The 11,868-nt window shown below is 63.7% G+C and overlaps 1 protein-coding gene across 1 annotated transcript; it reads left to right on the forward strand.

Annotated features, from left to right (window-relative positions):
* Window positions 1-3,826: 3,826 nt before the first annotated feature.
* LOC119107231 (protein krueppel) lies at window positions 3,827-5,637 on the forward strand. The gene has a single exon (XM_037230645.1). The coding sequence runs from the start codon at window positions 4,027-4,029 to the stop codon at window positions 4,981-4,983; it is 957 nt and encodes a 318-aa protein (XP_037086540.1). The 5' UTR covers window positions 3,827-4,026; the 3' UTR covers window positions 4,984-5,637.
* The last annotated feature ends 6,231 nt before the right edge of the window (window positions 5,638-11,868 follow it).

Consider the following 11,868-nt stretch of genomic DNA (forward strand, 5'->3'; position numbering starts at 1 on the left):
CCGGACCCCAAGCGTCCGGACCACCGTGCCCGGACCGAGGCCGGCCAAAATTCAGCGACGTCCACAGCGTCCGGACCCACAGCGTCCGGACCCCGAGCCGGCCACCATTCCGCCGGCGTCCACAGCGTCCGGACCCACAGCGTCCGGACCCCGAGCCGGCCGCCACAGCCGGCGACGCCACCGGGCTGCGGCGGCGACGCGCCTCATTTGAGTGGGGTCGTATTTCAGATGTCGACGCGCCTGCCCCCCCCCCCCCCTCCCCTGTCGCCGGCTTTCAGGGGGAGGTGTCCCCGCGCGGCCGGTGTCGACAAAGCGGGGCAGATTACAGGCGGCCGTACAGCCTGGCTGCGCTGCCTCTGAATGCCATTAACCCCCTCGGTGGCCGGCGTCACCCCTTCTGATTTGCATAGGGCCGGGCCAGCCAATGGCAGGGGAGTCGCCGGCCGCGCGCGATTGTGATTGGCTGTTGCCTGACTGCGGCGATCGCCGGCGGGCCGGCGGAAGGGGGACGGACACGGACGGGTGACCGGGATCAGCTGACCCGCCTCGCGGCAAACATGGCTGACCAGGGACCTCGGCCCAGCGGCAGAGCTGGCCGACCGGTGACCTCTGGCTCACCGCATACATGGCAGGACAGGCGTCTCTGCATTACAGCAGACATGGCGGACCGTGGAGCCCCATGCGAAACAGCAGACGTCACGCCTCTGACCTCTAAAAGAGACTATGTTCTCACAGGTTAGCCATGTCTGATGCCTGACATGAGACATGGATGACTAACCCCTATCTATCCATGCACCGAAAACCGACACTGTCTTTCGCACATTTGCGCCACAATTCTCACTGTATTACGAGCGTCCACCATTCGCCCCCACTAAGCGTGGAGGAGGCAGCTGACGGTGGCGCCATCTGCCAACGACGCTGCTGGGATCCGGGGCCGATTTTTGCCGTGCCTTCGGCTAAATGGTTGCCTCAATGACGTCCGGCAGCGGGCCGACCGGCTCCTTTTTCGTCTGCTCTCGGCCAGCAGGGCGGTGGGGGGGGGGGGGGGGGGGGGAGGAAGAGAGCTTAGCTGGTGCTGGAGTGGTCGGACTTAGAAGAGATGCCAGATGATACCGCAGTACTGGCAGCCAGTGCCGAACATTCTCGCGTCGGCGGTACTAAAGTACCACCGGTGCTTTAGATTCTGCTGTTCTCATTTGTGTTTGTTTACGTTTCTGTTTCTGCTCAGAGTATGTTCGGGAGCGCGATTCAATACGCTCATTGAAATGATTGAGAAAAACGCTGCCTGGGCAGACAACACCAGAAGTTTCCATGTTTAGGGCGACATCGCATGGAAAACATCCAAAACTGGTGCCAGCCGGGCGTCTAGCTAGAGCTGTCTGCTCCAGGCCGGTGTCCATGCGTCTGGCCTGGTAGCCTGGTAGCAACGGTACGCCTGGGGCTTGGCAGCCTGGTAGCAACTGGGATGCCTGGTAGCCCTGGTAGCGATAGTATGCCTGGGGCCTGGTAGCCTGGTAGCAACTGGGATGCGGGCCACCCCATCCCAGTTGGAAGTTGGAAACACCACCGCAATTGGAAGTCGGTGGCGCGGACTGGGAACGTCAGCGATTTCATGATGCAGCGAACCTTTCGATAGCTCAGGGTATGCTAAATGCAGGGATGCTTAGGATGAAAGTTCTGGCATCGTCTTTCAGACAGCCAGCGAACTTATGGAGGAGGGAGCACAGCCGGTTATGCATGAGAAATAGTTTTCAGTTTTTTACTGTGAAAGAAACGGAACATCCCGCGTTCTACATTGTGAAACTACCCACACGATGTCATAATCAACGCTGCGAAGTCTTCTCATTTGGCCAGAATGGTCTGCAATTGAACAATATCACATCAGATTGTGAGAATTCCTTCTTCGAGCATTGAACATCTATTTCCACCATTGATCCCCTCCCCGCCCCCGTCGGGACGATAACGTCCGGCACCTCCCCCCCCCCCGTTCCGGCCCCGCTGCCTCCAAATCCCACCAGATTTGGAGGGGCGGGGGGGGGGGGGGGCGGCACGCGCGAGGCGCTGGTCCAATCTCTCCCGACCTCCCGCAATAATCGGATTGTACTGTGCCCGGCTGCGTCGGGCTTCGCCGCGCGCGCGTATACCCGCTATATTGTGACGGGTGCAAGCCCGACCCGGGGCGCGACACCCGAGGGTTTCGGCCTCTTGCGGGTCTTCGACGCGTAAACCCTCAACAGCATCGAAACCTGTCAGGTGCCGGTGTGGTCGCGTGCTGCGGCGCGTCTCCGTCGGTAAGCTGCTTCACGGCCGGCTCGCTGACAGCTGATGATGCCCGGTCGACGCCGGATTGGCCAGCTTTGGGCGGTTGAACTGCTTCCTCGTGCTCGTGGCGCAGTGTCCAGCCATTTCTTCCGGGCTGCGCTCGGTGGCTGCTATGGGCGCGGTTTGTTGCGTTTGGCGCGGCGTCCAGCCCACCCTTCCGCTCTGCGCTCGGTGGCTGATGCTGGTTGTGCGTCTGGCGGGCGTCCACCATCCTTCCTCTTGCGCTCGTATGGCGGGTTTGTTGCGTCTGGCGCGGCGTCCAGACAATCCTTCCGCTTGCGCTGTTGTGGGCGTGTGGGTCTGCGTCCACATCTTCCCTGGGCTCGGTGGTGTGTGGGCGTGTTGTCTGGGCGGCGTCAGACAATCTTCCGCTTGCGCGGTGTCGGGCGGGTTGCGCGTCTGGCGCGGTGTCCAGCTGCGGGGCAACCTCGAATCTTACGCCCAGAAATAAGTTTTGATGACATTGCCCTACGACAGCGCAGGAACTGTGCATGCAATAAACATATTGAAAGTAATGACTGCGGGTTTTCTGCATGGCCTCAATGTTAACACCAATCGCACCTATTAATTCCTTTTGTAATTTGCATTGTAATAACAATATACAACATAGCATGTTATATCACACTTTTATAATGATACGTTATATATCTTTATATTTTTACAGACACAACGCTCATACTTGGACAAACTTACAGGAACTATTGCTAATTACAAGTGCCAACCTTAAATGCATTGTGGATTGTTGCGACACGGCCGTGGAACAGAAGGTATAGAATGGGTATGCCCAACCCATAAACCCCCGAAAGTAACAGGTAACAGTCTTGTGGTCATCCGGAGCCGGTGCCCCACTCACCAACGGGTGGCTGAGCAATCATTCAGCTTGTAAAACTTGTACAAATATGTAAAACTCGTGGTAAAACTTGTAAAACACCTTTTCGGCTATAGCTGAATGTGCCGAACAAATTCATTTGGTGAACAAAACGTGCAATGAGAAACTTTACGATGTGGATCCCCTCGGATTGTTCAGTCTCAAATCACGTCCAGCTGGTCATCCCGTGCGTCTGGCACGTTTTATTCGGCAATATGAAGTGACCGCCTGACTGATGTTGGCGCGTACGTGTTTGCGGCAGGCCAGAATAACTGGGCAGACTGGTGTGTTGTGTGTTCAACAGGTCTGGACTCCCCGGCTGACTGTGTGTGTGTCTGTGTGCGCCCAACAGGCCTGGACTTCCGTCGGGCGGTGGTATGAAGGAGGAGCCGCTGGAGGAGGGCGGTCGGCCCGGCGCCAGCAGTCCGCCGCCGCCACTGCCCGACATGGGCCTGCTGCAGCACCTGCCCGCCGCCCACCTGGGCCTGCTGGGCCAGCACAGCGGCCTGCTGCCGCCGGCCGCGCTGCAGGCGGCGCTCATGGCCAGCCTGGCCGCCCAGCAGGCCAGCCAGCTGCAATACCAGCAGGCGCTGCTGGGGCCGGCGGCGCGCCTGCCGCCCCACCTGGCGCCGCCGCCGCACAGCACCGCCGGCCAGCTGCTGGGCTTCCACCAGCGCGAGACGCTGCTGGCCTGGTCCAAGCTGGCGGCGCAGAGCAGCGCGGCGCGCCTGCTCGGCTCGCCCGGGCCCCCGCACGCCGCCAAGCTGGACGACTCTGGCATCCAGACGTCGCCGAAGGGGGCGCCGGGCGGCGCGCTGCCGCCGGCCGGCGGCCTAATGACGCCGTACGCGCGACACCCGGAGCTACCCGGCGGCCCGGGCGGCTCGCCCCCGGGCGACTCGCCGCCCGGCAACGGCACCGGCCGGCCGGCCGACAAGAAGGCCAACGGTAAGGACGGCGGCCGGGAGAAGGTGTTCGTCTGCCAGGTGTGCAACCGCAGCTTCGGCTACAAGCACGTGCTGCAGAACCACGAGCGCACGCACACGGGCGAGAAGCCGTTCGAGTGCAAGGAGTGCCACAAGCGCTTCACGCGCGACCACCACCTCAAGACGCACATGCGCCTGCATACGGGCGAGAAGCCCTACCACTGTGCGCACTGCGACCGCCAGTTTGTGCAGGTGGCCAACCTGCGCCGCCACCTGCGCGTGCACACGGGCGAGCGGCCGTACGCCTGCGAGCTGTGCGAGTCGAAGTTCTCGGACAGCAACCAGCTGAAGGCGCACATGCTGATCCACAAGGGCGAGAAGCCGTTCAAGTGCGGCAGTTGCTTCGGCACGTTCCGGCGCCGGCACCACCTGATGCACCACAAGTGCTCGAAGGAGCCGCTGCTGCCGTTGGGGCTGACCGGCCTGCTGGCGCCCGAGAGCTCGCCGCTCGACGACGAGCTCGACGTGGAGGCCGACTCGGAGACGCGCTCAGAGGCGAGTAGCGGCGAGCGGCTGCGCAGCGGCGGCAGCGGCGACGACCGGCCCGACGAGCCGCGCCGCCGCGGCCGCAAGCAGAAGGAGACGCGCCGCCTGGTGCGGCCGGCACCGCTCAGCAGCACGGTCACCTCGCCGCCGCCGCTGACCGCCGGGCCCGAGCAGACCGAGCCGGAGGACCTGAGCGTGCACCGACGCAGCAGCGGCGGCGACGACGGCGACGACGGCGGCGCCGGCTCGCTGGCCGCCTCGGCCGACAGCAGTGGCGACGCGCTGTCCGAGCCCGCCGCACTCGATTCCAGCCTCACGTGAGCCCGCCGCGACCGAGGCGAGCCGAGCCTGGACGAGCCGAGCCTGGACGAGCCGAGCGAGCAGAGCCGAGCAGGGCCGGGCTCGCCAGTAACGGGTATTTTGTTGACAGATGAGCCATGTTCCTAGCCTCTACCTCAGGGTGCGCTGGGCCGCTGTCGGACTAGCCGCAGCCGGCCTGCGGGCCGAGAGAACCCACCGCCGCCGGCACCCGTCGGCGGCGCCACCCGACCGTCTATCGATCGGAAAACAGGGGAGCCGGCAGCCGCGGCCGGCGCCGTCCGCTCCAGGTCGGCCGCCACCATCACTCATCGGACGCGCGCCTATCGGACGTCTCGCTCCCGCGCGCGCACTCGCTCGCTCTGCCCCTCTCTCCCTCTCTCTCTCGTTCTCTCTCCCGCCATGTCCGGTCCGGCGCCAGCATTGCCATTTAATCGATCGGCCATTATATGCAGCGCCGCGGCGTCGGCGGCGGCGGCGGCTCCGCCGGGACTCGGTCCGGCCGCCCGGATCGGGCGCTTTTTCTGCGGTCGAGCTGCGAACGCGCTCCCTCCGGGGCCCGCCGCCACCGACCCGTCAATAAATGATCGCCGCCCGACGACTTGGGCAGCCGCTGTCAGACGCGGCGGTCCGGCGAGCGACGCGCGCTCCGGCGGTCGCGGCGCCGGCGGCGAGCACGTGACCGTCGCGGCCGGCGGCGGCGCGCGTCCCTGGCGCGCACGCACACGCAGCGCGGCGATGTGAAAGTGCGGCGCCTCGGCCGCTGACCCGGGCGGGCGGCTATTTTCGGCAACTCGTTCTGGGCCGCGGCGGAAGCCGGGCGCGGCGCCGGCCGCGGCGTGGGAGCGGCCGGAGGAGACGGGCGTAGGCGGAGGAGAGGGATAGGTGGAGAGAGGGAGAGGGGAGAGAGAGAGGGCAACCAGCGAGAAAAGGACGTGATAGGCGCGACCTTCCGTTTTGCCTCAGAATCGGCGGGAAATCACCGCTAGGAAGCTCGGATTTTCTTAACATGATTCATTCCGTTTATTTCTAAAATCAAAAAAAAAAACTAAAACATCCCAACGTTTTTGTTCGTTTTTACCGAGAGAGCCAGCGGCTGCCAGCTGCCCCGCCGATGTACAAAACGCCCGTGAGCCCCAAACGTCGGCACGCTCGCGGGTCTAGTCCGCCGGCCGCGCGGCCGCTGCAATAGCGGACTGCCTCGCCCGACCGGACCGCGCCGCGCCGCGCGCTCGTCGCGTCGCGCGCTATTCCGATGGCTCAGGGACGTGGAGCGGGCCGGAGGCGCGCCACCGCCTGTTGGTGTTGTCTGTGGCTGGCTCGGGGCGGCGACCGCGCCTGCCCGCGTGTCGGCCGGCCGCCGCCGGGCCGTTTCGCCCGCGGCCGCCCGTGTAGTTAGTAGGTGTCTTCCGATGTTCTGTGTCCCCACCCCGCAGCGGGCGGCGCCGGCGCCGTAGCGGCCAGGTGCGGTCCGTGTAGTGCGCGCGCGCCGTCCGATGTTACGCCGTCGTTGTCCTGTGACCCGGGCCCGGCCCGGGTGTGGTGTGATTGTGCGCGTGACTGAGGCAGGGACGCTACGGCTTCAGGTGAATGTGACGCTAACTGATACGGGTTGTCGGCGTGTTGAAGGGACGGCTGTCGCAGCGTGACGTCTCTCTCTCCTCTCACCTGTGGACTGCTCTACTCTACCTCCTCACCCCCCGCCACCCCACCCCGACCCCTCCCCGATCACTCCCATTCCCACCCGGCCATTGGCCCGTCTAACATCGTCAAACTCGGCTCGTGCGCGCCACCGCGGCGTTAAAACATCACACCTCCCCCCTTAAAACCCTCACCAATGGACTGCCCGCCCAGTTAGCACCACTACAGTACAAGCATCAAAACGGCATTACGCGGCGCGGCGGCCGAGATTAATGGCGTTTGGGAGCGCGCGGCGGCAAGGGGTGTCACCGCGCGCCGGGCTCCGCTGGCCGGCCCATTGTGGCGGCAGGTGTGAGCTGCGGCGCACGCGGCTACACGGCCGCCACGCCGCGACCCCCGGCCACCGGCGCGTGCCTCCACCGTCCGCGCGTTCCAGAGGGGGGGGGGGGGATGGGCCGGGCAGACGGGTCCGGTGAAGTCGAAGCCCCAGCAAGGGTGGGGTGTCACTGGGCTGGCGACATGTCTGTTGGCAGTTGGGCGGGTGCGACGCATTGGTTTTTCGCAATCACATCACGCAACTTCCCTCTGCCCTGAATCAACGCGCAGTGCGTTCATTTTGTCCCATTTGAAAGATGTTACAGACCCATACTGCAGTACATCGGTGGCGTGTCGTTGGCCCAAGTGTCGGACGCTCATTAGAACCTTCTCCCCGCTCGAAGCCACCCCAACTGCCCCCTCCCCATCCCCAGCGACGCCCGGGCTTGAGACCTCAGGCAAGAGTGCTCCAGAATTTTCACCCGGCGCCACCGCCAAGCGATAGCGTTTGCTGCTACCGACGCCCCCCCCCCCCCCCCCCAGCCCGCCCTCCACCCTTCCCAAATACGACAAGCCTTTGTGGGGCACTCGGTCAGGGGTCGGGTTAATTCGGCCTATTTCACCCGGCTGAAAGAGTGGCCCAGTTTGAAAAGGCTGAAATTAGTTACCGCGAGCCGTTGTGGCGGCCGGCCGGCGCTGTGCGGGCACCCACCCGTCCACAACCCCGCTCCATGGCAACGGGTTGCCCACAAAGGGCGTCAAATCGCCGCGCACCCTTTGATTGCCGTCTGGACGCGCCAATCAGAAGCCGCCCGGCCCCGGTCGATGAGTTCATCAGCCAATCACCGGAGGGGTGGATGACGTGCTGTCCGTGCTTTCCACCTTATAGCGGGGTATTTGAGTGGCGCGTGCGAGTGTTCGCTGTCAGCCGAACGCCGGGAATCAGGCTCGGTGTGGGCGATGTTGTGACGCGATGCTGTCGGCAGGGAATTTACGGGTCCTGGGGATGAGCCGACAGCTGTGTCGGGGAGGAGGCGACGACTGCGCCAGGGGCTCCGGGGAGGACGATCTGACAGCTGTTTCGGGACCAGGGAGGACGATCCGACGTCCGTTTCGGGGCCCGAGAGGAGGGAGGTACCGACGCCTGTGTCGAAGCCCATCCTTGTCAGGATACTCGGGGTCGGTGCCAGCCGTAGCCGGGGCTCGCCGCGGGGACAGCTGCAGTGCCCCTCATCTTGCCTGTCTGGCTTGCGTCGCGATGGTCCCTGGCCGGCTCCATTGCGTTATTGTTTGTCTTCCCTTACGAGGAAGAGCACTTAGCGCTTGGACGAGTGAGCTCGGGAGTTAGCCTTGCAAAGTGGCAGGAACTGCGTCAATTTCTAATCCTAATTCGGCCTAACTTTTAGTTTTGCCAACTTTGGTCGCATTTTGTGGCACCAGCTATCTACTCTGATAACGCACGCAAAATTTGCGAAACAGTGGTGATAAATAGTGAAAAATCATGTTTCTAAATACCGTCATACTATATCTCATGTCGGCAGTCAATGACTAACTATCCCAGCTAAAATCTAGCCATGGTATGGGCGTTCGAACCTTATCTCACCGGCAGGGGGCCCTCGCAGCCCCAGCGTTAGAGAGCAGAGCGCCACGCTGCCGGCCGGCTGGCGGCGTCGTATTGTGTGCGACCAACGGCCATCTGGACCGGTGAGGGGGTGCGGGGGTGGCTCGACGCTAGGACTGAGGTCGGACCGATCCTGGCGTGCCGGGCCGGGCCGGGCGGGCCGGACCGGACCGCAACGGACCAGACCGGACCGGACCGGGCTGAGCCAGACACCGTCGCCGTCTCCGATAAACGCCTATCGGGGAACGGGTTTTACGAGTGAGGCGCCACGATAGGCGCACCCGCGTGTTTGCGCTGCGCAGGCTTATCGCTTTATTCCAACCTCTGTGCAAACAGCACACACGCAAAGTTCGCCGCGATAGCCAATCGCTCCGGTTCCAACGCAGCCATGCCGGAGGCGCCCCTCCCCTTCCCCAGACGGGTGAAGGCCTCGCACCGGCGCTGTAGGCCCCCTGCGACCCCTGTCAGCGACCTGCTGGCACGCGGCGCTGGAGCTGGAGCTGGCCCGCGTGGCGGCCGGGCCGGACCCCGTATCCGCCACTCCACCCGGCCGGACTCCGCATCCGCCACCCCGTCCGGACACGGCGGAAGGCGGCGATTTTCCGCCGCCGTCGGCGAGCCGGTATGAATACGGGGCTTATTAAACTCGTCCGCGCCGAGGGCGGCGTGATTAGGCGCCGCCCCGGGCGCCGCGCCGGCCGGCGGCTCCCGGCTCGGCCAGCGCCCGAGAGCCGGCCGCGCCGCCCGGCCGCCTTCAATTATCGGCACAACCGAGCCAGCCCGCCAAGGCCATCAGCGGTTATCAACGGGCTGGTCCGTATCAGCTGCCCCGACCGGCCGGACGAACCGAGGCCCGCTGCCCAGGGGCCGGGGGCCGGCGCTTTGTTTCGCAGCCGTGCTTGAGCGGGCTGGACGGCGGGGGAGGGGGAGGGGGTTTAAGGAAGTTGACATAGGTCACCGTCGCTTCAAACGACAGTATTCCAATATCACTCGGGCCCACGCCAGCCCGTTGTAGGTTAGTATCGCCGCCGTGAGGGCATAACATTACCCTTGACGGTATTCACGGAGCACAACATTTCACAAGACCGCACTGAAAACGGTGTGCGGTGACCGGCAGTGTGTTCCGCCTGGTTCAGCGCTCCTTCTCTAGCTTCAGCGTTCGGGCTGGACAGTGTGGGCTGGCGCTTTTTCACTCCCGTGTAATTACAGTCCATTATGAGCCGCCGCGCGCCTCAATTAGCACTGCTAAGCGCCGGAGCCTGACTCTGACGTCATTCATTAGCTCCTCCCCGGGACGCCATGTTGGTTGGCGACTGACCAATTGGAGCGAAAGGGTTGACGGGCTGAGGGACAAACAGGTCGTCCTGCTCGGCCGCTGGCTGGGAGGCGGCCAGGGGAAGGGGGGGGGAGGGGGTTAGGAAGGGTGCTGTTTGTGGATGAGGGCCACTGTTGGCTAGGGGCCGGTTACAGTCCGCCTGATCCCAAACGTGTGGTCCGCCTCGGTTCACTGTTGATGTTAATTGCCCGCGTTTATGAACTGCGTCTGCCTGTATGAAAGCTGCGCGGCCTGTAAGCTCATCTCGAGTAGATTCAAGATGGATGGGAAGGGATTGGCGAGAGCTGAGAGCACGTGTCCTCACCCACACACCAACTCTCCACCTCCCAACCATATAGAAATGTGTCTCTGATCACTTCCCGCGCAAGATCACATTTGAAAGGTATTCCTAACGGAATTTTGTGTTGTGATAGCCCTAGCTATCACCGAAGATGTGAACAGACCTGCTGTAGGAAACGCGGTCGCTGGGTATGACCGATTTCACGTTAAAATAATTCTAAGCCAGCCCTCCCTGTGACGCTATTGACAAAAGTACAAAACCGAGTGGGCAGCCCAGTGCCAAGTTGTTTCCGCTGCGTCATCATGGTCTGTTAACCATCATGCCAAAAGTACAAGATAAGCGAGTACCTGTGCCACAGTCGCAATACCACATACCTCGAACCCTGACCTCACCAACGCCTGCTATCGGGTGGGACCACCCGCCGTCAGCGCCCCCTCCCCCCGCGCGGGCATCGGCCCGGCTGGGCGCCTAAGCAAGCTGAGACAGTCTCGCCCCCCCCCCCGCCCCCGCCCCCGCGAAGCACTCCCGAGCACCGCACGCCATCAATAACCCGTCCAAGGTCGCGGTCGGCCGTCAAAGGGTGGAGGCCGGCGGCCCCGCGCCGGCGCCGTTTAAAGCGCCGGTCGAGGTCACGTCGCGCGCTCTCGCGTGACCCCGGCGCGCCGACACGCCGCGCTGGCGCTCTCCTCCATCCCGACAGCAAGTGCGCACACAGTCGATAACCACGCCGCGGTCGCCATGGTGACCGGGCCGATCGGCTCTCAGGTAATCACCATTATTAATCAAACAAATGTGCCTCGCCACGCCGTCGTCGTCGCCACCGCTCGTGACATCGCGGTGCCGCGACGCGCCGCTGTCGCCGAGCATGTGGCGAGTGCAGAACAGCTACGATGCACTAGATATTGCGCACAACTGCTTACGTTATCGCTGTCGCACCAAGCGCGCGAACACTGTCGGGTCATCCCGAGGTACAGTCCTTTCCTTCGCTGACCTCCACCCCGAGACCTGACGCATGCACCTGGTGGCCTGGGATGAGAGGAGAGAGACGTCGCGCTTGGTGACAGCCGCCCGGAGCTCCAGATGCGTAGTGAGGTAGATGATTTTGTTTCGTCCCGTAGGTGAGCGACGACCCTGCCCCGCGGCGGGCGTCGCTGCCCGGCCGCCGTGGGGGTGGGACGGACCATGGTTAGGCCGTTGCGCCCCCCCCCCCCCCCTGCTCACGCATTAGTGTGCCGCACAACAGGCCTTGCGACGTGCCAACGCCTCATGTGGCAAGAAACAAACACAACACTACCCGTCGCTGCCCGTCGTGGCTGGCGCTTGTGGTGTGCCACGAGCAGGGGGAAGGGCAGGCTCGGCGACCCGACGAGGTCAACGTTGTCCGGGGTCATGCTCCGGCACAGACGTCAGCGTGACGTCACTGCCGATGACGTCACGGCGGCGTCGGTGTCGCAGCGTCGCCGTCGTAGTGTTGTTCTCAGTTTACACGTGGTCTTGATAAGTTCGTGCGCTTTGTTTCGTTTGTCCACGGGTACGTCGAATGCTTTTTGGGAGTCAAGGCCGACGCCGGCGAGTCTGGCGGCGCGTTGCCTGCGGGCGCTGTCCGGCGCCCAGCCATTGTCGCGACTCGTGGACAGGACCGAGGCCCGGGCGGCCGTCAGTCGGCCGGGCCTCGGTCAAGGTCGACCTGGGTCA

This window comes from Pollicipes pollicipes, unplaced genomic scaffold, assembly GCF_011947565.3.
Source record: "Pollicipes pollicipes isolate AB1234 unplaced genomic scaffold, Ppol_2.1 Scaffold_6686;HRSCAF=7923_pilon_pilon_pilon, whole genome shotgun sequence".
Taxonomy (NCBI): domain Eukaryota; kingdom Metazoa; phylum Arthropoda; class Thecostraca; order Pollicipedomorpha; family Pollicipedidae; genus Pollicipes; species Pollicipes pollicipes.